The 24,656-nt window shown below is 45.3% G+C and overlaps 2 protein-coding genes and 1 long non-coding RNA gene across 5 annotated transcripts; all 3 read left to right on the top strand.

The window, feature by feature from the left end:
* Positions 1–6,642: 6,642 nt before the first annotated feature.
* On the top strand, positions 6,643–9,145 carry LOC120682671. The gene is made up of 4 exons (XR_005678526.1): positions 6,643–6,935; positions 7,022–7,097; positions 8,409–8,482; positions 8,547–9,145. It is a non-coding gene; the product is annotated as an uncharacterized LOC120682671 (long non-coding RNA).
* A 246-nt stretch (positions 9,146–9,391) lies between these two features.
* Positions 9,392–17,203, top strand: LOC120680697 (branched-chain-amino-acid aminotransferase 5, chloroplastic-like). 3 transcript variants are annotated; one of them, XM_039962207.1, is made up of 10 exons: positions 9,392–9,835; positions 9,944–10,041; positions 10,493–10,670; positions 10,784–10,960; positions 11,042–11,173; positions 11,244–11,342; positions 11,870–11,986; positions 12,335–12,430; positions 12,551–12,663; positions 15,461–15,888. In XM_039962207.1, exons 1-10 carry the CDS (start codon positions 9,578–9,580, stop codon positions 15,579–15,581), a joined length of 1,389 nt encoding a protein of 462 aa, XP_039818141.1. In that variant the 5' UTR covers positions 9,392–9,577; the 3' UTR covers positions 15,582–15,888. The 3 variants fall into 3 exon arrangements, with proteins under 3 accessions (XP_039818141.1, XP_039818140.1, XP_039818142.1); XM_039962206.1 differs by lacking the exon at positions 15,461–15,888 and adding an exon at positions 16,852–17,203 and having other exon boundaries at positions 9,551–9,835; XM_039962208.1 differs by lacking the exon at positions 15,461–15,888 and adding an exon at positions 15,927–16,844 and having other exon boundaries at positions 9,552–9,835.
* Positions 17,204–17,234: 31 nt separating this feature from the next.
* Positions 17,235–24,504, top strand: LOC120680695. Its single transcript, XM_039962203.1, has 7 exons — positions 17,235–19,970; positions 20,575–20,758; positions 20,897–20,949; positions 21,527–22,994; positions 23,097–23,191; positions 23,279–23,507; positions 23,591–24,504. The coding sequence occupies exons 2-7, from the start codon at positions 20,623–20,625 to the stop codon at positions 24,166–24,168; spliced, it is 2,559 nt and encodes an 852-aa protein (XP_039818137.1). The 5' UTR covers positions 17,235–19,970; positions 20,575–20,622; the 3' UTR covers positions 24,169–24,504.
* Positions 24,505–24,656: the final 152 nt, after the last annotated feature.

Raw genomic sequence — 24,656 nt, 5'->3', positions numbered from 1 at the left:
GGTGAAATATGTAGAATCTCTAGGATCAACACAGTGCACAACCAAGATGGATCTCTTTCTCTTTTCTTTGTTCAAGCACAAGATGTTCCTAGATCTAGAACGTAGAGAACACAAAAGTACACTGAGAGGGAGAGAGACCTTCTGTACCACCAGTGGAGCTCGATCCGGCGGCCATCTCGGGTTCGTTGATGGAGATCCGCTCAAGGGCGGCGACGAGTGAAGCAGAGAGGTCGACGCCGAGCCAACGGTGTCGAGGACGGTGGCGGCGACGGCGGGAAGGAGTCGGCTGCAGTGAAGAAGGCGAAGGTGGGGCTTCCCGCTGCTCTAGCGCTCTCTCTAGATCGGCTAGGGTTTAGGATGTGGGAGAGGGTACTGGCGGCACGACGAACTTCGTTGTGCGTGCCCCGGCCCCTTCACCCCTTTTATTTTAGCGCTGTGCAGCGGGGGCCCACCAACCATTAAGGGTTGGGCGCCCCCGATCAGGGCGCGGATTAGGGGCCTAATAGACCGTTGGGTCTATTAGGAAAGAGATCAATCTAACATTCTCCCCCTTGATCTCACTTTGTTCTTTTAACTTTATACTTTTACTTGAAACTTTTCCTTTAGTTGTTCCATCACAGATTAATGAATAGAGCATGCTTTATCATCACGGTCCAAGGCCGATAGACTCAACAGCTACCACACACATCACTGTTTTTGAAACAAATTCTTTATTTTTTGGGCCCTTTTTATTCTCCAGAAATCACAGGCTTTCCCTTAAACCCATGCCGGCTATGTGTTCCATGAACACATTGGGTGGTAAGCCTTTAGTGAGCGGATCCGCAAGCATTTTCTTTGTACTTATATGCTCGAGTGTAATAGAGTGATTCTGGATTTTCTCCTTCACAACATAAAACTTTATGTCAATGTGTTTGGCAGCACCACTTGACTTATTGTTGTGAGCATAAAACACTGCTGGTTCATTGTCGCAGTACATTCTGAGTGGTCTTTGAATGCTGTCTACCACTCTTAAACCGGGTATAAATTTCTTTAACCATTCAACCTGCCCTGAGGCCTCATAACATGCTACAAATTCAGCGTACATCGTCGATGACGCAGTAACGCTTTGTTTGGAGCTTTTCCACGATATAGCTCCCCCTGCGAGTGTGAACACATAACCGGACGTGGACTTTCGGTCATCGATGTCCCCCGCAAAATCCGCATCTGAGTACCCTTCTATCTCTAGGGAATCGGATTTTCTGTATGTTAGCATGAGTCCTTTTGTGCCTTGCACATAACGTAATGCTTTCTTTACCATAATCCAGTGTGCCTGTCCTGGATTACTTTGATATCTGCCAAGTATCCCGGTAACAAAAGCTAAGTCAGGACGTGTACAAACTTGAGCATACTGTATGCTTCCTACAGCTGAAGCATATGGAACCGCTTTCATTTGATCGATCTCATACTGGTTCCTGGGACATTGAAATTTCCCAAATCTATCGCCCTTGACTATTGGAGCAGGTGAAGGCTTGCACATATGCACACTGTATTTCTTTAGAACTTTTTTCTAAGTATGTCTTTTGTGACAGTCCTAATACCCCCTTTGTTCTATCTCGGTGAATTTCAATTCCCAAAACAAATGAAGCTTCACCGAGATCTTTCATATCAAAATTTGAGGACAAGAATTTCTTTGTCTCCAGTAGCAGACCAACATCACTACTAGCAAGTAGAATGTCATCCACATATAGGATCAGGAAAATAAATTTTCCACTTCTGAACTTTGCATAAATGCAATCGTCCTCCTCATTTTCTTTAAAACCAAATTTTCTTATGGTTTCATCAAACTTTAAATACCACTGCCTAGAGGCTTGCTTTAATCCATAAATGGATTTCTTTAAGCGACACCCCATATGTTCTTTTCCTTTCACGACAAAACCTTTTGGTTGTGCCATGTAAACATTTTCATACAAATTCCCGTTAAGGAATGCCGTCTTTACATCCATCTGATGTAACTCTAAGTCATAATGTGCCACCAATGCCATTATAATTCTGAAGGAATCTTTACACGAAACTGGAGAAAAAGTTTCGTTATAGTCTATCCCTTCTCTTTGCGTAAAGCCTTTTGCCACGAGTCGTGCTTTGAACCTTTCTACATTCCCTTTGGAGTCATGTTTTATCTTGTAAACCCATTTACAGCCTACTGTTTTGGTTTCTTTAGGAATTTCCTCTAAGTCCCAAACACCATTGGAACTCATTGATTTCATCTCATCTTTCATAGCTTCCAGCCATTTGGATGAGTGAATATTTCTCATGGCTTCTTCATATGAAGCGGGATCACCCTCCATATGAACCTCTTCTATATTATAAACTTCATAGTCGCTAGAAATAGCCGACCTTCTTTCTCTTTGTGACCTTCTAAGGGCCACTGCTTGTGGCACATTTTGTGCCTCAACTTCTGGCACATTTTCCATAGGGGGCTGTAGCACCTCCTCCTCATGTCCAACCGCGGGTTCAGGCGGTTCCTGGATGACAGGTTCCAAACCTTCGCTCACTGTTGGTATGGGTGGAGTTGCGACAGGTGTTGACACCATAATAACTGGAATAGTTGGCGCAGCAACAACCGAAGAAGGTACTGACGTCACTATTTCAGGAACTTTTAGTGCAGCATCAACAGGTAGTGAGAAAAATGGCTCTTGAATCATAGGAGTAGGCACATACACCCGCTTCTCCTCAAGGTCAATTTCTCTAGGTACCATGCTCCCCCTGATCATTTCACTTTCTAGAAAGACAGCATGTCTCGTTTCTACAAACTTTGTATGTCTGTCTGGGCAGTAGAAACGAAAACCTTTCGACTTTTCAGGATAGCCTATAAAATGGCAGCTTACAGTTTTGGGATCCAGTTTTCCAATATTTGGATTAAACACTTTAGCCTCAGCTGGGCTCCCCCAGACCCGTAGGTGAGTCAGTGAGGGTTCTCTTCCTGTCCATAGCTCATACGGTGTTTTGGGCACCGATTTGCTTGGCACTCTGTTGAGAATATGGATGGCGGTTTTCAACGCCTCCATCCACAGACTCAATGGCAATGAGAAATAACTCATCATACTGCGCACCATATCCATTAGTGTACGGTTGCGCCTTTCAGCTACTCCATTTTGCTGAGGCTCCCCCGGTGTAGAGTATTGGGCAACTATACCATTTTCCTGTAAAAACCTCGCAAAAGGTCCAGAAACTTGTCCATAAGGGGTATGTCGACCGTAGTACTCCCCTCCACGGTCTGATCTTACTATTTTAATTCTTTTGTCAAGCTGATTTTCAACCTCAGCTTTGAATATTTTAAATTTATCCAATGCTTCAGATCTTTCTTTAATTTGATAAATGTAACCATAGCGGGAGTAATCGTCTGTGAATGTTATGAACGAATCATAGCCATCCACACTTTTCACAGGAAACGGTCCACATATATCAGTGTGAATTATTTCTAACGTTCCTGCACTTCGTTTGGCACCCTTTTTAATTTGCTTTACAAATTTTCCTTTAATGCATTCAACGCATTGTTCAAAATCAGAGAACTCTAGCTGTGGAAGAATTTCACTTTTCACTAATCTTTCAATTCTCCCCCTCGAAATATGGCCTAAACGACAGTGCCATAATTTCGATGAAGTATCTTGAGTTCTCTTTCTTTTCTTTGTTTCTTTCTCTGACAAGGATTCATTCACATTCACATTACATACAGAATGCACTTTATCACGCATAGATAATAAATAAAGATCATTGTAAAGGACAGCATCACCAATACAATTATTATCAAACCATAGTTCACATTTGCCATTCGCAAAATGACAACCAAAACCATCTGTGTCTAAGCGTGATACACTGATCAAGTTTTTTTGAAGCGAAGGAACAAATAAAACATCTTTTAATACAAGCATGAAACCATTAACTAGCTCGAGGGAGACATCGCCAACAGCTTCCACATCTGCTTGTACTCCGTTCGCGACTTTAATTTGTCTTTCGCTTCTTAGCGTAGTCCTTGTCGAACGGAATCCCATTCTTTGCCATTATCATCTTTAAATAGGCGGGACAATCTGCTTTACGATGCCCCTTGTCAAAGCAGTGGAAGCACTCATCTTGAGCTGGAGTGCGCTGTTGCTGACGCTGTTGCTTATACTTTTGTGGCATAGGGGCTTTGTCTTTAGCTTTAGAGGAACAAGCAGCATGGAAAGGCCTTTTCTTGTTATTATGCACAAAATTGACAGACCCACCATTCTGTTTCTTGAGTCTATCTTCCTCTTGTGCACACATGACAATTGTCTTTTCCATGTTCCACTTCTCTGGCTGTGAGTTATAGTTTACAACGAATGTTGCAAACTCTTTTGGCAGAGAAGCGAATACTAGGTGCACCATAAACTCTTCCTTGAGATCCAAGTTCATTGGTTTGAGCTTGGAGTTCAAAGCGCACATCCCCATGATATGATCTCTTATTATACCGGCATTGCCATAGTACCTCTTTGTGATCAACTGCTCTATGATCTGTGTAGCATAAGTCTTTGAAGAACCAGTAAACTGATTCTTTATCTTTGTAAGGTACTCAGCAGCTGAATCACACTCTCCAATTGAACCCAAAATGTTAGGATCAATTGTGTTCTTTATAACTGCCACACATTTCTTGTTGGCGTTATTCCACTTTGTCTTTTCGAGATCATAAGCCATCTGTAAGGGAGCATAGTCCCTTTGCTTTTTCTGCCACTCAGTATCAGTGTCAGAATCTCCTCTCACTGGAGCCAGTGGCTCAGTGGGCTTTGGAGTGGTGATTATCTCATCCACTTCTCCACAGACGAAAGCAAGATCAATCTTCTTGATCCATTCGCCATAGTTGTCTCCTTTTAGAGTCGGGATGTGACTGATGAATCCCATCAAGTTCATCCCCGCTGAAAATTTCAAAAATAGTGAGAACATAATAACAACAATTGTATGTAATAATTCCAACGTTGGTCAAAAATAGAACATACAACTGTTTATGCAATTAAATCTATATCACCATTGGGCAGAAATAGAAATAAATGCACAAAAACTATGAAATTACAGTATTGTAATTAACAACATTGGTCAGAAAATTTACAATACCATAATCCTTAAAAAAAACTTTTAACCATGCTCTTAAACTTTAATTGTCTCGTTGGTTCGAATTAAAGTATAAAAGCAACTATATAATCTTAGCAGCGGAAACAAGTAGGAATTTCTATTTCCAGAAGCAAAAATATAAACTTTTATCTCTAAACAATAAACACATTGGTGCAAAATTGAATAGAGATCAAACTATAATCAAAACTATTCAAAAACTGTTATTAAAATGCTTTTGGAAAATAGAAAAGACAATTTAAAGATTTCACTGTTGAAGCAGCCCAGTCACGAAATCGGCCCAGCCCACTCGACGCGCGCGACGCTCGGGCCTTCGGCCCAACAGCCAATGGCCAGGCCGCCAAACCGGCCCGGCGCCGCGCCCCTCTTGGGCCAAAACTGGCCCGTTCGCCGGCCGCCGTTCCCAGCCGTCCATCGCCGACGATCAAGATCGGACGGCCGAGCGCTCTTTTCGCGGGAACAAAACTCGGCGACGCCGCGTCGCCCGCAAACCCTAGGCTCATTCTCCTCTCTGTCTTCTCTCTCCACGAAAAGGAGGCGACGACCGCTGGCCATGGTGGCCCGGCGGAGTGGGCAGGGCGGCGCCACCGCGGCTTGCTCGACGGCGCGCGCGCTCGCCTGTGGGTGAGCGCGCCGCCGTCGAGCTCGCCATGGACGGCGCCTCGCTTTCGAGCCCGCGCGCGTGCGCCCCGGCGTCCCGGCGGCGAGCGGCGGAGCATCCTGTGCCGCGGCCCGATGAAACGGGCTGCGCAGGTCTGTCCCGCACGAGGGCGGCCATGGGTGACGCATAGACCCAGTAAGTCCGGCGTCCCCTTTCCCCTAGAGTTAGGGTTAGGGTTTCACTGTTGAACTCGATTTGCCATCGATTCTTTCTGTTCTTTTCGATTTGCATCGTATTCTTTCTTTTCCTTTGATTTCTTTCGATTCACAGACAAATCCAACTTTACCAATCTCGATCTGCACGAGTGTAGGCAACTGATACCAATGTAGAATCTCTAGGATCAACACAGTGCACAACCAAGATGGATCTCTTTCTCTTTTCTTTGTTCAAGCACAAGATGTTCCTAGATCTAGAACGTAGAGAACACAAAAGTACACTGAGAGGGAGAGAGACCTTCTGTACCACCAGTGGAGCTCGATCCGGCGGCCATCTCGGGTTCGTTGATGGAGATCCGCTCAAGGGCGGCGACGAGTGAAGCAGAGAGGTCGACGCCGAGCCAACAGTGTCGAGGACGGTGGCGGCGACGGCGGGAAGGAGTCGGCTGCAGTGAAGAAGGCGAAGGTGGGGCTTCCCGCTGCTCCAACGCTCTCTCTAGATCGGCTAGGGTTTAAGATGTGGGAGAGGGTACTGGCGGCACGACGAACTTCGTTGTGCGTGCCCCGGCCCCTTCACCCCTTTTATTTTAGCGCTGTGCAGCGGGGGCCCACCAACCATTAAGGGTTGGGCGCCCCCGATCAGGGCGCAGATTAGGGGCCTAATAGACCGTTGGGTCTATTAGGAAAGAGATCAATCTAACAAAATATTGCCACATGAGTCGTCAGTTGAAAGATGCATATTTGATCCAATTTCACTTATATCATTGTTATCAACCGCTTCTGTTCTATACATACTGACTGCCCCATCGTTTGGTGAAGAACTGCAACAAGAGCTCTGTGATTTGTCAGAGTGGACAAGGAAGTCCTCTGAGCTCCATGGACTCCTTGGCTTGCCATTGAAAGTAGATTCAACATCTTCAAATGGTTGAAGCAGTGTACCACGATTTCTTTCGGATTGAGAGCACGTTACATCTCTTCTTGATCTTCCCATATCGTTCATGGTACTTACATTTGAGCTTGATGCTTTGTTCTCCAATTTGTGGATCATCGTTGATCTCATTTGGCTGGAAATGTCGAATACTGGTAGCGGTGCTGCATTTGTGGTTGCTGGTGATGACGGCACTGCTGGAACTTCTGCATTGGCCTCTCTGTCAATTTGACAGGTAAATAACAATTACTGCTATATCTTAAGAGGTATACTTATCAGTATTTCTGTTTTAAAAAAAACGGAGAAAAAGAGTTGAGAACATGCCGTGACATGCTGATGTAGATATCAAAGATGGCTAGCTTCCGATAACATAACAGAGAAAAGAGTAACTTAATTCAGGTGGCTAATTACCAATTCATCTCAACCTTACCTGGTAAAAATTAGAGACCCTTTGCAAGTAAACCATATCTTGCATGATGAAGGTGCTCCTTCCATTATCTTCAGTGCTGTCTTGGATGTTGGTGCTTTCATTGTCCTACGGTTTGTTAACATTTGTTAGGTTGGCATTGGTAATCAAAGAAACTGTGAACTACTAGTGAACTTTTCTTATTCTCGGCACTCGAAGTTCATAAGTTGTTTTTTTTAAAGGATGCTTCACATTAAGTTTTAGTTTTCTTAGCCATTAATCAAGTAATTGTGGCAGCATCATGCAACTTTTGGGCAGTTAAATGCTAGAATTTGAACAATGAGCTATTAGGGAACTGCTCGGAATCCAAATTTGATAGATCGTTCTACCAAATGGGAAGCTGCCTTTGGTTACTCAGCTGCTAGATTTCAAGATGTCAATCATAAATTCATAATCTGGATAAACACCATAGTCATACTCAGATCCTTCAATGGCTAGTTCTCTACCGCAGAACAAATGGTGGATGTAGAGTTGATGGGACTAGAAATTTGAGACAATAGTAGATATTTTTTGCCATACTTTGAGTAGTTTTTATCTGAGGCGGCTCCCACGACAAGCTTTGTGATCCCATGCAAAGAAATAAGCTCGATGATCCCTTTAGCTATGTCATCATTTTGAATAGCTTCTTTGCTGCAGTTAACCTGGCAAAGGAAAATGTTAATGAGAATTCTGCAATATTGGGGCATATGTGTTCCTCCAGCTGTTTAGTATTGATGTCAGTTTCTTGCTTCGAAAAAGGAAAAAGTAAAATTCAATTTCGATTAACCAATACACATAAGAGAAAATAAAGGAACACACCTCTAATCGCCTGCATATAAGAACATATTCGTTTAGTTTCCTCTCCATCTTTTCTCTTTCATGCTCCCTATATGCACGGAGTTCTTGTGGTCTCGATGTGCTGTAATGAACGTTTGCCCCCAGCCCCACTGGAAAAAATACAAAATATGTTTAGACGGGAAGTAGTTGCTCACAAATCATAACGAGACCATGAAGTGTGGAGAATTCACCATTTACTTCCAGGCAGATAATAAAGAGCGACACTCCTGGTTCTCAGTTACTTACTGGTGATCATCTGTGCAGGAATGTGGACATGGGCAATGACGATCCTGGACGTGGAGGAGTCCTTGGCCAAGTTCTGCAGCGCCCACAGCAAGGTGCTCTTCCCATGCTTGAGCTTTTCCAGGACGGCAACGAAAATCTTATCCTCGACTGTGACAGGCGGGTTCTCTGCCACCTCGCCGGTGTTGCCCGCAAACCTGCTCGCTGCCGTTCTGAAGCCGTGCTGTGCGCTCTCCGGTGTCTGTCCCCTCCCGGCACTCTCCATTCCAGACTGGCTGTTCCTTGGACCAGGAACGGTTTCCGTAGTGTCATGCAGCAGTGAACTGTTCGGGAGTATGGAGTACTGCAGCTCTTCATAATAAGCTATGTATGAAGAAACCGGGCAATTCTTTCTGAAGACACGAACGTTACAAGCAATGGCGAGTCTGCGGCGTCATTAGAAAATTGCTTCCAAGAGTGATCGCTTTGGTATCTCCAAGACCGCATCTTCCTTGATCGTCGGATATTCATGGTGGATTGGTGGCGAAGGTGGAATCGCGAAGGCCCATAGTATGCATCGTCCGTTGCTCATTGCTGGGTATTTTTCTTCCAGTCGTCGTCCAACACGGTCGTTTCGATGCGCGTGTGTGTACATGCTTCAGCATATTCTGAGGTTACATTACATCTGCGCCGACTGCATCTTCCTCTGCAGCGACTGAAACTTTTCCTCTTGAATAATCACGAGATTCTTCGTCGTGTGTTTGATCACGGTTTGCCTACTTGTTCTTTTTTACCTTTTCTGAAAAGTTTTTCCCTGTTGTGACTTGAGTTGTGGCTAAAATTCAGTCTGTAAGGTGACGTGCAGACTGCACAGAGAATCAGGTTCCATGGAACCTTACCTAGGCCCATCTCACTTGCTGGGCCTGCCCTAGAGCGAAACTCAAGCCCATGCTGGATGCGGGACCCAGTAGTGGCTTGCGCACGAACTTGTACTCCTAGTCCCAGTCAAAACAACGGTCGTCGCCGCCTCAGGTTTTGCAATGCTCCCGCTCAGGTTACACCACACTCACGCTCACGCTCACTGACAAGGTGGACCCGAGATCTCCTGCCCCACCCGTCATTCACTGGCACCGGGCGCCTCCTCGGGCCAGGCAGGGACCTGCACGTCTCGAAGTCGGAGACCGCGACCCGGCAATCGGAGCAGGTGACCAATGGCAACGAGCCGGCGGCTCGGCGGCGTCGACCCGTTCCGGCGATCGAGTCTTCCCCTGCCGCAGACGCCCTCGCCGCGCGCGCGCGCGCGCGCCTCCTTCACCAACCAGGAAGCCAGCCAACCTACTCCCCGGTCGCCGACTCGCCGGTCTCCACCCAGACTACAAACGGAGCTCCGCACGAGCGCGGCCCGCGGCTTTTCGTCCCCCGCTTCCGGCCGCGGCACGGTGCCATCCCCACGCTTCCTCTCCGGTCTCGTGAGTACCTTTGCTTGGTCTGTTGGCTGCGCGGGCCCGCCCCCAGATCATCTTCGTGGCGTGGCCAGCTTGCTCTGGCCGTCTGACGCAACGCTGTTAGACCTGCAGGTTTGGAGCCGATCGACACAGTGTACTGCTTCCTCCCTAGGAGGGCCCGTTGCTAGGAGGAGGAGCCGGTTTTCTACTCTGATGATGACTGCGTACACGTATGAGGCGACAACTTCAGTCTTTATATCCTTGGTGTTTTGTTCTGCGCTTGTGTACCTTTTTCTTCGGGTTGATGTATTGGGCCTGATACTAACTAGCAAAAATCACTGATTAAGTATTTGTGTTTTGTAATCGTAAGGAAGATTGATTCATTGTTATTAGAACGTGCTACATTACATAAGGCAAACCTGGGGCTGGGGGAGTTGTTGAAGTACCAAGGAACTGGTAATTGACACTCTGTTTTTTGTTAAGTAATGGTAGACAATTGAGAGCATGGATCAAGATCATGTTCTACTTATCAAGGAAGGAAATGAAGAATGAACTTAGTGCCAAGAAATTGTTATAGTACTCACAGTTATGAACAAACAGCTACAGAACTTATTACTTGCCCGTTGCTGTTTCAGCTTCATTATTGGAATCAATTGTTTATGTGAGCTGTGCTTGTTTCAGCACAGGGACCCCGGATCTAGTTGACTTCAATTGGGATGCTCTTGGGTTTCAACTGGTCCCTACAGACTTCATGTATTTAATGAGGTGTTCTTCAGATGGGGTGTTCACAAAGGGTGAATTGGTACCATATGGGCCAATTGAGCGGAACCCAGCAGCTGCAGTGTTGAATTATGGTCAGGTCTGTCCGTTTGTGTATTCCAAGATCATCCTTGCTCTGCATAAATAGCCTTGCTGCCTGCTTTTGCACCATGATGTTGAGAATGCTCCGACATGCATATAAAACTTTGGCAGGGATTGCTTGAAGGTCTAAGAGCTCATAGAAAAGAGGATGGATCAATCCTTCTTTTTCGCCCACATGAAAATGCATTGCGGATGAGAACTGGTGCAGATCGGTTATGCATGCCTGCACCAAGCGTAGAGCAATTCCTAGAAGCTGTCAAGCTAACTGTTCTGGCAAACAAACGCTGGGTAAGGATGTGGGATATCTCTTGTTGAATGATTACATGCGATGCATCTCTTGTTTCTGATGGATCATGTGCTCTACTGCAGGTACCTCCTACTGGTAAAGGTTCTTTGTATATCAGACCACAGCTAATTGGAAGTGGGGCTATCCTTGGTGTAGCACCTGCTCCACAGTATACATTTATTGTGTTTGTTTGCCCAGTTGGGCATTATTTCAAGGTCAGATATTTGCTTTGTTTCTTTTCTTCTTACAATTGATGTTGTGAAGAACTGACCCGTTTACTATCAGGATGGTTTATCTCTAATCAGCTTGTTAACCGAGGAAGAATACCACCGTGCTGCACCTGGTGGAACCGGTGATATAAAGACTATTGGGAATTTTGCTTCGGTAATGAGCAATTTTGCACGTCATTCTTATGGTTCCTCAGTTACTTTGTTTCAATACTTTAGAACAGGGTTAAGAATAGCACTGTCTTTTAAAATAAAATTGTGGACAAAAGAAATCTGGTAATGAACATTATTCTATCAGATTGTTGTTTTCTGAATTTGAAGCACATTGGATTTATGAGACCCTTTTCATCCAGTTTTATTTCAGTTGTTGGCAATAAACTGGAACCTCGAATAAGATCCAGCATACGTCCTAGATGACACGATATCGTAAACCATCATTGCTCTGGAGCTGCTATATATTATTTTGGCTTTTCGCTATTTTCCCCTTTTTATTGTTGGCCTCAACTTATATGCTAGTTCTATGCTTTTTAATGCAACCTCTCTCAATCTATAGCAATGTTACAATATTTCCTGGTTACAAGATAAACCTATCACAAAATGAACATGTACCGTGTATGCAGCTTTAATCTTGAGGAACATTAGCACATTTATGCATGGTTCTTGATAATTGATGCCCATGTACAGGTTGTTAGTGCTCAGAGAAGAGCCAAGGAGAAAGGCCATTCCGACGTTCTATACTTGGACCCTATCCATAACAAGTTTGTGGAGGAAGTTTCTTCTTGCAATATATTCATGGTGAAGGTATGATATGTTGACCACCTTTGCAACTGCATCTAGGAAATACCAGCATGAAGCAAATTTGACTAATCACATCATACATCGTCGAGTCTTACCAGTGAAGTTGCCACTTGATCTCTGCCTGGTCATTTGCTAGTATATCTGTGTAATCTACTAGTCATGTCTCTGGCAATGATTTTGGAAGATTTTGCTGTATTTTGTGAGCAAACTGAAAACATTGAATGCATAATATCAGCATCCAGTTAGCATCCTATTTATTCATCTTCCAGTACTAGTTAAACATCAGAGGTTAAGTTTAGAATTCTACAAAACCACAAATGGCCTTAGAGATATCTCACCTTTTCCTGACAGGATAATGTTATTTCTACTCCACTGTTAACGGGAACAATTCTTCCCGGAATCACAAGAAAAAGTGTAATGGGAATTGCTCAAAACCTTGGATTTCAGGTAACTCAAATTGGCACATTCATCTTTCTGCAATTCTGTTCATGTTGAATTTCTATAAATGACAGGAGATATGTAAAACTCTTTTCCTTTTATCATGTTTTCTTTTCCAAACTTTTTCAGGTTGAAGAGTGTAATATTACAATCGATGAGCTGCTCGGGGCAGATGAAGTTTTCTGTACTAGAACTGCTGTTGTACTGTCACCTGTCGGTAGCATCACTTACCGTCAAAGAAAGTAAGTACTTGAGCCAAGTAATTGTTTTGTTATTTGTGCTATTTGAGTGTCTGAGTGTTAGAGTATATTAGGGATATCTCTATATTAGGTAGATTAGGATTGTATCCGTATCCTACTATATCTGTAGGAGAGGCTTCTTGCCCTCCAAGTCATGTACCCCTATATATTCAGCCCCAAGGCTCAGGCTAATACAATCCATCAATTACGCATCTCTATTCTCTCCTACATGGTATCACGAGATTAGGGTTTCAGATCCTGACCTAAACCTTCCGCTGCCTCTCGTCGCGCCCCTGCCTCCTGCGCCGCCGGCCGTCTCCCACGGCGCTCATCCAGGGCGTCCCCTCGACGGCCTCCTAGTGCGCCCCCGGGGAGGTCCTCCATGACCTCCGCCGGGGGCAGCGCCCTCCTCCGCGGCCGAACCCATCTAGTCCACCGCCGTACCGCGTCAAGCAGCAGCAGATCGAGCGTACCTCACCATCCGCCACGGAAACTGTCGCCGATGACCCCGTCCCGCGCTGCCGTGGTGGCAGTCGCGGTCTCCCCGCGTTCTTCCCTGTACTGCCATGGTGGCAGCGGGGACTCTCGCGTGGTGCTTCGCCCGTCGTCGATGCGCTCCCTAGCGGAACCTCTGCTTCACCCTGTCGACCTCATCGCTCGATCCCGTGTCGTGCAGCCCACCCCGGCGGGATTTGTCGCCGGCGGGTTGCGTGGCGGCGCCACAGCTCCGCTCTCCCCTCCATCGCCGCCCGCCCTGGCGGGATCCGCCATTCACCGCCGCCGCCTCTGGGCGGGATCTGCCACCGCTCCACGGATCCAGGCGGGGATCCACCCGATCCGGTAGGATCCGCGACTGGCAGGGGGATCCGCCTGTGGCAGCCCTCCACCGCCGCAGGTCCGAGCTCGCCGCTCGATCCGGTGGGATCTGCAGCTCCGCCCCCTCCCATCCACGCCGCCGCCGGATTGCTCCCTCGCCCCTCTGTTTTTTTCTCGCTCGTGCTCTGCTGCGGGCTGCGGGCCGAAAGGACAGAGAGATAAGGGTGAGGGCGCCCCTTCCTGCTACAGGCACCCCAGAAGTACTACCAGAGAAGCTGCTGCATCAATTTTTCTTTTGCCCGATCAGAGATCGGGATTGCGTCGCCCATCGCCTGTCGACCTCGCGCCTCTACCTTGACGCCGGCATCGACTTTACCGGCCTCCTCTTCCTCTCCGACCCTACGGCATGGCGAGATGGCCGGCACTCTAGGGGGCGCTCGTTTGCGCCGCCGTCTACATCGCCGCCTCGTCTGCACGTCGATCTTCGCCGGCTCGTCGCCGCCTTCACCGATCGGGACGCCTTCATCGACTTCGCCCACCATCGTCTCGCCTCACGCTACTCGGTCTGATCAGCCGATGTGCGTGATCCACCCAGCTCCCGTGACGTCCGTCCTCGTCGAGCACGCCTTTTACCGAGCACGGAGGGCTGTCGCTGTGTCGCCTCTTTGGGCAACAGTGGCGTCACCCCGTGGTCTTCTCCGCCGTTGCTTCCTCACCACCGTCGACCACGTCCCTGACCTCATCGTCGACTCGTCGCTGCGCGCTTCACGCATGGTCTTCGTCAAGCTGTACGAGTTCTTCGCCGTCTCCTTCGAGCACCGCCGCCGCGTCATCCAGATCACTCGGCCTTGTGCTGGAAAGTCTGGATTCCCCTCCTCGCTTCGTCTAGCACAACCACGTCGCCAGCATCGCCATCTCGTCCCCGACTATTTCGTCTACTCCAGCAACAGCAGGCGTTGGCACCTTCTACCTCGCCTTCTTCTGCGCCTGCGACCGCCATGGAGGCCTTCTCTGCTGGTCCCCCCGGCGACGGCGTCTGGTTGTGCATCCTCCCTTGCACGTCCGGTATTGGCAACACCGGTGCGTGCCCATCGTCCCCGATGCGTTCCCGAGCCTGGCAAACTCGGGTATGTGTCGCCCGATGGCCTGACTGCATCGACTTCGGCATCGCTCCCTCTACGCGTCGCCATCTTCGTGTCCCGCGTCTTCTCCATTACGCCACCACCATGGCGCCTCCTCGTGCGCCCGCGGCTTCATGTGCGGCTACCTTGTCTTCGGCAACCTCGACATAGCTATGTCGACCACGGCTACCCTACGCACGGCATCATCGACCATGGCTACTCGTCCTCAGCTCGGCTACCTCGACATCGGCACAAAGGGCTATCATCTGCTTGAGCAACCTTGTGGGTTTCCACTCCAGCCACAGCATCTGCGGTGCACTGACCGTTGTGACTGCGGGGGGATGTCAGTTTACCGACTTCTCTCCAGTCTCACCGTCTATGGCGCTCCCGCTGTGACTGCGGGGGGATGCTATAGTATATTAGGGATATCTCTATATTAGGTAGATTAGGATTGTATCCATATCCTACCATATCTGTAGGAGAGGCTTCTTGCCCTCCAAGTCATGTACAATCCATCAGCCCCAAGGCTCAGACTAATACAATCCATCAATTACGCATCTCTATTCTCTCCTACACTGAGGAATGACTGACGCTCCACTAGAACTCTGAGTTGGTTAAATGCATACGAGCAGCATTTCACAAGAGCAGTATGGATATGCAGTTTCAGTAGATCATTAGTCATGACATTCATGCTCCGGTAGCCTCCCACTATGAATTTATCCTTGATCTATTTGTATTCTGAAATCTCAGTTTGGTAGCCTAGTGCAATACTAAAAAACAGAAAGAGTGCCCTTCAATGTCAGCAAATAATCGATGTACTTGCAGTGAAACAATCAAACTCATTGATCCATTGCCCATTTCAGAGTGGAGTATGGGAAGAGCCAAGAGGCCGGAGTGGTGTCTCAGCAACTCTATGCAGCATTCACAGCTATCCAGAAAGGCCTTGTGGAGGACAGCATGGGATGGACGTTGAAGCTAAATTAGCAGCTTTATCACCTGACTGGTCTCCACGACTCCTATTTCTGTTTTATCAACAAAACAGAACGGTCTTATTTCCGGTCAGGTTGCTTCTTGCTTGCTTTCAGCAACAACAGTGCAGTACTGCAGTTCCCAGAACTTTTGTCCACCATGGTACCTGACAAGACGAGTAGAGCCACTTCTCGTGCAGCGCGCGCGTGCGCGCACACACACATCATTACCCTGGGACCAGAGATATTGGCTACACCGTTTTGTAAATAAAGTGGATCTTACCTGTGTCCCAAACCATATTTCTTGTCATGAACATTTTGTACACATGTGGCTCTCTGATGGTGTAAATTATTGACACAGTTGGACAGACTGCTGGGAAGGTTACATTTCCTCAGGACCGTGCCTGGTTACATTTGGTCAGGTGACGACAGGGCAGACATGGGAGCATGTTGCCAAATAATGGCTACAGCAGGCAGAACAGAGGACTGCACTTGATGATGCACGTACACCTGGGGCCGTCTGATCTCTTCCAGCACTACAGCCCGTGACGCACTGTCAGTTCATCAGAAACCTAAAAAATCAGCAGCTGCATTATTTGGCCATGAACAGCGGATGAGACGAGGTTTAAGCAGCTCCATCTTGCTCCAGGGCTTCCGAGAGTCCGGATGAACCAGCACCACCTGTCATCGGATTGCTCGCGAGGACGCATCAAGCCACGAGCCAAAGCTTTGCTTACCTGCTTCTGATTTCCTGACTATTGGCAGCTGCATGGAGATTGGACTAGTGCGACATCAACATCTTAACAACCAGTTCTTGCTCTTCCAAGCACTGAAGGAGACAGTTCTTTCTCTCTCCGGTAGTGGCCGGTGAAGTGTTCACCTCAAGAACTGGCGATCCATGTCCTGTGTGTGGCTGCTAGCCGGTGAGGTTTCAGTGTAACCTACTCCCAGACAGACAGACATCTGGCGGATTCCTCCGTTTTTTTATCCTCGAGAGCACGTTGGAGCACGCAGGAATCTTCTGACAACCAAACAAGAACGCCGGTGGTTCAGAGAAGTGACCAGTAATAATACACGGTTACTAGTAGCACTAAACCAAACCAAGGGATAGATACCATCTCGGTGACGATGAACCGTTGGAATTTTTCTGCGTGGTTGGTGGGCGCGCGAAAGGGCGATGTGCATCTCTCACCTAGACCGACGCGGCCGTCGGCGTCGTCCATCACATCGATCTATCAGCATATGACGGCGCGGCCATCTAATCCATATGCCGGCCGAATTTGCAGTTGGTGCGCGTGGCGACTGCAGGCAGCGGCGAGAGGGAACATGCGACCTGACGTGGTACGTGGACGGCGTGCCCAGCCATTCCTCTTACTTCCTCCGTCCACAAAACATATTCTATTACAAATTTAATGGTATTTATTTTGTACCATAAATGTTATAATTTTTATACAGTTTTAGTGAAAATTCAAACAGTTTAATTTATTAAAAACGAGAATTGCATTCTTTTATAAACAGAGAGACTATACTTCATCCGGAAGCTCACTGCTCACGGTTCATGGCGTATCCCTATCATGGCCGGTAGAATATCGTAGCTTTTATCATGCTACTTCTGTCACTACCATTTTTTCCCCTTGTTTACCATCTTTTGTTTGAGTTTTTTATTCAGGTCTGAACCTGAAGACGATGTGGTCCATACGACCCCTGAACTTGCAGCAGCTGAAAGCCTGAAATTAGTAGCCCTTCACGAAAGCCTGCGGTTACAACCAAACAAATTAAATCATCACCCAATTGGCCAATTCTATAAAAATTCGTGTGAAAAGTATTGCGCCACTCGCGCATCGCTGACAAAATCTGTTGCGGAATTATGAAAGCGAACGAAGCAGTTGAGAAAGGGGAGGTTGAACCGTCACAGAATACCCAGCATACAAGGCTCCTGCTCTTGAGAAGAAGCACCAGCCGACACACACGAGAACGACCATTTTCCCTTACGCTTCGACCGGCGACCGACAGCCGCCCAAGCCGAGACGTCGCCCTCCGCTCCTTGATGGCCAGTGCCTGGAGAACACCGTGTCCCTTGATTGCTGATCGGACGGCTCTAAGAGCGACCACGTGTACCTACCTGTGGCTTCAGCTTCTACTTTTACTAAAATTATACGTGTAGGCGATCTGTCTTTGGTACGCAGGAAGTAGCGTCTACGTAGTTGGTCCGTACGTGTACGCTGCCGCAGGCAATCGTATGCACTTCCTTCCAAAACAGCTGAGTATAAACCATCTCAAAGCGCCGTGGCAACTTGTAACAGGAAATCTTCAAGAATTCTTTGGTACTGTTGCAGATATTATTTTTTGACGAAAGCAGAAAGACTATTCTAATTTTTTAGTCGCTTGTTAAGCATCTTAATCCAACAGCTTTCTGGCGAATCTTTTTTATTAGTTGGATTGTCTCTGTCGCATCCTGAAATTTAATTAAAGAAATGGACGAGGATTGTTGCTGTTTGAGAGGTTTTGAGTGTATGCAGTGCGGGATATTACAATTTGGTAATTTGCACCTTATTCTTCAGCTTCATTAGAAATCCTAGCATAAAATGTATTATTTATGTACTTAACATTTGGACTAAGGAAAATACTTGGACTTCCTTATCGATGTCTTGCAATCCATTTCACTTCAAGCAAACCTATATATTATCAAATGCCTTTTAGAGTTTGTCCAATTCAAAAAAAAGTCAGAAAGATTGAGGGAAACGTTTGTCCTAATTAATTCAGTATGGATTTCTATATGCAAATAAGAGAAGTGTATACTGTCTAATGATTGTTCATTCTTGTTTGGTAAACCCATATTTAATTCTAGGAGGACATTGCGCTAGTAACTGATCAAAGGAGTATCTTTCAACAGAAGAAATATTACTATATAAAATTAAAACAATCTTATCTTTCTCTGAAGATCAAAGGGCACATTAATAAAATATCATACCTTCAAAAATATATGAACGCATTTGATACTCGATCTATCTCGCATATCCAAACTCTTGCCAACACGTGATAGTCCATATACAAACTTACATTCTTGGAAAGAGAATAGTATTTTGCGCCCATTTTGTTTTATAGAGGGGCATTTAATAAAAAATATATGATCAAAAGGACAAAGACACGAAGTATTCCCTGTAATCTGTATTTCCAATTCAGACCACCCAGCTGGCACAAACATTTATTAGTTGTAAAACTCAAGGTTGTATATGTCGATTTGCCGACATAATGAAAAACTTTTCAAAATGGTTAATGGGTGTATTATAAGGGGTTGGTTCTCTTCTCTGTAACCGACCCAGAGGTCGTTGTAAACTTTTTCTTCTCTTTTAATAAAAAACATGCCCAAGCACGGTCGCGAAAAAAAAGTTGTATAAGTGTATTTGCCGAGCGAATAACATAGCGTGTCCGTTCTTGTTCTCATCTTCCCTTTTTCTTGGCAGAGCCACTACGTGCTGAGCTTGATCTTGATCGCACACCTGTTGACGTAGAAAAAGAGGAGGCGGCCAAAATAGAGACAAACGACAAATCCAAATCCCCTGCCCGCACACTAATCTACAAAGCCAAAAGTACAGAGCAGGAGCACCCTCCAAATCCTACCTTCTCCGACCGCCATTAGAAGGGATGGAGAATGCGGGAATGCGAGAGACACGGTAGCGGCAGCGGCAGCGGTAGCGGCAGAGGTTGACGCGGCCACAGTGGCAAGGCCTCCGGCGCCCCAAGAAACCTCTCTCCGGCTGCAAGAACTGGTGCATGTGTTGTTGCCGGAGCCCGGAGACGGAGCCAGAAAAGGAAGGGAGGATCAGAAAAGGAAACTAGCATTCGTCTGGCCCGTTCATAGGGTTCTGTAAAAGGGGCAGTTTTTTTTTTGGCTGCGAGTATCCGTTGATTTGCTGTTGATTCTCAGTTTTGGAGGGCGGAAAATTCGATCTTGACGCTGGTCGTTTTGAGGGGTTCCTGTGAAGAACCAGAGAATCGGAAGGGAAGGGAGAGTGGCTTCCTCATCGGTTTTCTTTGGCTTTTGGTTCTGCCTTTTGAGATTGTTCTTGCTCGTTAGATTCTGCAATTGCTGAGAATGGAGATGGAGGGATTGGTTTGCTCTGCATGTTTGTGCTTGTTTTGGTGAAGAAGACTAATAGCTGGAATAAAGGGATCCGCTTCCTTTCTTCTGCGTGTTCTGATCCTCCTGAGATATCCCTTCCTGCCGCTTCAGAGTTTCTCTGTTCCGGGCTCGGTTCGGCATCTCGTGGAAACCGAGGAAGCACGGCAGTTTCAAGGACCTTCACGGAGGGCTATCAAAGCACCCTAAACTGTCCCGGCCTGGAATTGGGTTTTGGGTGCTGTGTTTGAAGCGTGGCAGAACTGCATCGCCTGTAATTGCTTGGTGAGTTCACTGATCAAAGGTAGCCAATTTGGTTGTTTTATTCAGCTGAATGGTTGGTATTTACTTTACCAATATAGGGCTGTAGGCAAATAATTCGGTTTATGTTTAATACTGTATTAAAAGAGTTTAGTGCACGACCCTTAATCTGAGGATTTTTTTTTGGGGGTGGGGGTGCTAGTTTTCATCAAATTTGTCATTTGGATACTCCATTTATCTGATAACGGTTAGTTTTAAAAAATATTAGGCAAAAAATGTTTGGAATTCCTATAGCATCTTTGTATCACTACTAGAACACAAATGAATGATCCTTGAAATCTTGTGGCTCTATAATCCGGGTAGAAAGCCATGCAACATCGAGCACATCAAAATCAACATAATGTATAGGTGGGGTCCAATGTGGTTTTTTGTTTCTTCTGTATTTGTTTTCTTTAAAGACAACTGTACTGGAGCTTGAAACCCATCCTTGGAACTTGGAAGAGAGCAAACAGGGGTAGCCGGGACTTGGAAATGTAGAAAAATGGAAGCTTTTTTACATTTGTATTTCTAATTTTGTATCATTCGTACGACTTTATTCTGAGCCACTGCATGTGTTTCTTGAGTTCAGGTTCTAAGCTTATCTAAAGCGAGTCCTTAGAAGGAAAGTTGTCTGACCATGTCCTCAGCTATCATGGCAAAAAAGAGTTACAAACAACATTCCAAGTCTGAGAAAATCCAGGTGGGCTGTATGTCTGGGCTGATTCGCATGCTCGATTTCCGTCGCAGTCCAAAACTTCTTTCAGATGGGAGAGGTGAGGGCATTCAGCAACATTCAGTATTGACATTATGAGATGAAGGCCATAGCTTCAATATAGCAGTATGAGCTAATTTTAACTAAAATAATATGAGATCCATGATTCTTCTAATAGTAATTTATGTGCTTCATGCAGTCAAAAGAGAACCAGAAGGTTTTGAAGACGTCCATGAAAACATATCTGCTAACGTAAGTTTTCAAGATGAAAAACTACTTTATCCTGTTTTTCTTTTAGTAACTACGAAATTCTTGTGCCCTCCCTAACGTACAATTAATAAAATGGAAAAAAAATAAATTGTAAGTTCATTACAAATCTAACCTGCTAGGGTTTTTTTGACATGTTTAGTTAGCATCACAATGCTGCTTGTACTACACATTCAGAATGGTATAATATGTGCTTCTGTCGCCACAATTTCGTCTTTTAATACTTTTAGATAATGTTGACTAATATTAGGTGTTGTCTAAATTTTTAACTTCGGTTATAAAGTATTTTTGCAATGCACTTTCCCAAAACAAAAATACCCCTAGTGAGCAACAGAGTAGTACTGCAAGCCACAAGATATGAAAGTTCAGAGTTTTTTTCTTTTCTTTTGAAGACACATCTCCATGAAAAAAATTAAGCAGAATCTAAAAGTTTTAAGTTCCAATGGAAACTTATAAAGTAATGATGTCATAATTATCTGAGTATCGAGTGGAGCATAACAGAAGTTTCCCACACTTTTGATAGATACAATCATTTAAACTCGAATTCATTGCATTTCCTCAGGATAACAAAGACCGTAGGGTTGGATTGATCTTTGCTGGTAGGGCAAGTATTAAGACTTTGATGGAAGAAGAGATGGCCAGCAGCACAGAGCCCTTGAAGCAAGCACAAAGAAATGTAACTGGTATGAGTTGTGAGGATATTGATCTAAACTTGGCTGCAAGTCTCATGGAAATCTACAGAAGTCATACTGAAGGCCAAGAAATCAGTAATTCTGTTGAATCAGATCGTAGTTCCATTTCAACTGACAAAGATGACAATACTGATCCTCCTGCTCAGCTCCATCAGATCCCTTCTAGTATTCAGAGAGCTCTGGAAGATGTTGCCGAAGCAGTTATAAGACATCAATCTGCATACAAAAACTACATAACCAGCAGTGGTGAAGCTAGGTCCAAAGAACTTGTTGATGCCCTACAGCTACTGAGCTCAAACAAGGAGTTGTTTCTTATGCTTATGCAAGATCCAAGCTCCAGGTTGTTAGAATGTCTCCAAAACCTTTACATGTCACTAGGAAGTACAAAGTTAGAATGTGAAGAATGTGACGAAGAAACTGAGTTTCAAGGTATGACAAATAATCTAGAGCAGTCTGTGACTTCTCCAAGTAAGGTGCAAAGAAGGCATAATTCTTTCTTGATGGAGGATAAGTTGGCAATGAGGAAACAACCAAAGTTAAATGGTAGCTCTCGTGGCCTTAGCAGAATAGTAATCTTGAAGCCAAGTCCTGCTAGAAGTCACAGCAGTCTTATCTCAAGTAGTGCAACTTCGTCACCACTATCAAGTCATAATAATTTGCAAGTTCAGGAAGCCAATGATAAACCTGATCGCCAATTCTCCCTTAGAGAGCTCAAAAGGAGGCTAAGGATTGCTATTAGCGAAAATCGGAAGGACCACCAGTTAAACTCCATGAGTATTACTTTTCAAAAAGTTGAAGCTGATTCTAGCAAACAGCTTCCAGTCACAAGTATGTCGGAGAGTTTGGCAAGTACAGATTCTTCTGACAGCAAGGTAGCTGAGGAACCATCAATTGTTGACAAGGAAACAGTCCCAGTAGATAGTGGAAGTGGAACGAGAAATGATGTTGCTCATGGTGTCGGCTCTTTCTCCTATGAAAAAGCTAAGATGCATATAGTTGAGAGACTAAATGATCAAGGAGAAGACAAGTCTGAGATTGCACAGAAATCTGAATCATTTGAGAGATTAATTTCATTACCAGAGAATGCTGCATTTTCTTCGAGTCGTTTCCTTCAAGAGGAGAATATTGGCATATCACTTGAAGCTACAAATCCGTTGAACTTGCATACAATTGAGCAAGAGGATGGCTCAGCAAGTCCCCAACCATCAAGGCTGTGCCAGGAGACAGAATCAGATGACACTAGCAACTTAGGTACGGAAAGTTTGGTTGAGCTCAAGACAGACCATGGAAACCATCCACAATATGACAGCGCTATCTCACAGGAGTTGATCAGCGAAGGTAATTTGTTCATGATATTTGTACTGTAGAATAAGCTTCTATTTGCCCTTCACTTTTTTCTGGCTTAATGTTCTGCCCAATATATTCATAATGTTTATGCAGAGGTTAAGATCATGCAGGATGCAGTGGAGAATCCACAACTCTTTGCTAAGACTGAAATTTTGCAGGAAAGTGTTGAAGGAAAACATCCAGACGAAGTAAGACATACTTTGTTGCAAATTAGACAAAGTTTATAACTTCTGTGTTAATCACCGATTTTTTTCCTTTTCCTTTCTCCGCTGAAGTGTTCACCAGAGGAATCACTATCCATGAATGTGTTACCACAAGTGGCCCTTAATGAACAAGAGAACCATAGTCCATCAGAAGTTATTGAATTAGTCAAGCCATCTGTATTGACATTTCCTTACTCCCTGGAAAATACTGATGACAAAGAGGAGAAACTGAGTCCCCAATCTGTTCTTGATCTTCCCATAGGAGAATTTACCAGTCCTGGAGATCAAACTCAAAAGCGAGGTATTGGACTCAAAACAAGAATTTCTCATTTGGTACCTTTTTATAACCTGATCGGTAATAGAACAAAACTTTTGTGCTTGCAGATGAGTTGTCCAAGCCTATTTCTAGAGTTCTGTTCAAAGAGCTTGACACTTCTTCAATATCCCCAACCTTGTGGAGTGAACCAGAAGTAGCTATTTTGGATGATAAAGATGCAAGGGTTTCCTTTATTAAGGCCGTGCTAGAAGCTTCAGAACTGTTGTCGGAGGAAAACTCGCAGATATGGTATACAGAAGAAACACTGCTTGACGTGTCTGCACTGGCTGAAGTAGGAAACTCGTACTGCCTGACAGATGATGCATTACTTCTGTTCGATTGTGTGGAAGAGGTTCTTCTCAAGATAAGGGGCAAGTTTTTTGGTACCGGCCCTTGGGTTGCTTTTCTGAAACACAATGTGAGACCGACTCCAGTAGGTAGACATCTTGTTCAAGAGGTGGCTAAGGGCATCGATTCTCTTGTCGGTAATGAGTTTCCAAACACTTTAGAACAGGTGATGATGAAAGACTTGGACAGTGGGTCGTGGCTGGATCTTCGACACGATTCTGAAAGCGTTGTAGTTGAGTTGTGGGATGATTTGCTTGATGACTTACTGGAGGAAATGATTTTTGATTTGTGGCTTTAATACTGTAGTGCTTTGTACATGGAGGCATGCTCGATCAGTACTGACAGAACTAATGGATACAGAAACCTTTTTGAAAGGATAGAGGGAAGTGAGTTCAGCAGGTTGCCAACAATTGTAGAGTTAGGCAGTTCATCAATATAACTGGTTTCCAATTTCTGTATGAATTTGTGCTTATTGTAACTTGTAAGTCACAATCCTGATTGCATGTGGCTCCTGACACCAGAATTATTCAACTTCTATGTACCCATTTTATTCTCTGTAGAGGTGCGGCAACATCAATATAAGAGCAGCTGTATATAACTTGCCTCTTTTAAAATGTTAATTTCTTTGTTTTCATTTTTAGCATAATACTGTCTTCATTTGTTATGAGATAGTGAGATAAACTATATTGCTTCTCTATTAAAAAGGGACTTGAATGTTTTGGTGAATCATACCGACTATGAACTTGTGGCGAGGCCATGCCCATGCCTAGCTCTAGCTGCCCTGTA

Source organism: Panicum virgatum, chromosome 7N (assembly GCF_016808335.1).
Source record: "Panicum virgatum strain AP13 chromosome 7N, P.virgatum_v5, whole genome shotgun sequence".
Classification (NCBI taxonomy): Eukaryota; Viridiplantae; Streptophyta; class Magnoliopsida; order Poales; family Poaceae; genus Panicum; species Panicum virgatum.
This window is presented reverse-complemented; position numbering and strand designations above follow the sequence as displayed.

Excerpts from the sequence above, each read along its gene's own strand:
- LOC120680697 (XM_039962206.1), top strand. The coding sequence starts at position 9,578 with ATGGCAACGAGCCGGCGGCTCGGCGGCGTCGACCCGTTCCGGCGATCG. Across the intron at positions 11,343-11,869 it reads CTATTGGGAATTTTGCTTCG|GTTGTTAGTGCTCAGAGAAG; the intron begins GTAATGAGCAAT and ends GCCCATGTACAG. Across the intron at positions 12,431-12,550 it reads CTCAAAACCTTGGATTTCAG|GTTGAAGAGTGTAATATTAC; the intron begins GTAACTCAAATT and ends AAACTTTTTCAG.
- LOC120680695 (XM_039962203.1), top strand. The coding sequence starts at position 20,623 with ATGTCCTCAGCTATCATGGCAAAAAAGAGTTACAAACAACATTCCAAG. Across the intron at positions 20,759-20,896 it reads ACTTCTTTCAGATGGGAGAG|TCAAAAGAGAACCAGAAGGT; the intron begins GTGAGGGCATTC and ends TGCTTCATGCAG. Across the intron at positions 23,192-23,278 it reads AAGGAAAACATCCAGACGAA|TGTTCACCAGAGGAATCACT; the intron begins GTAAGACATACT and ends TCTCCGCTGAAG.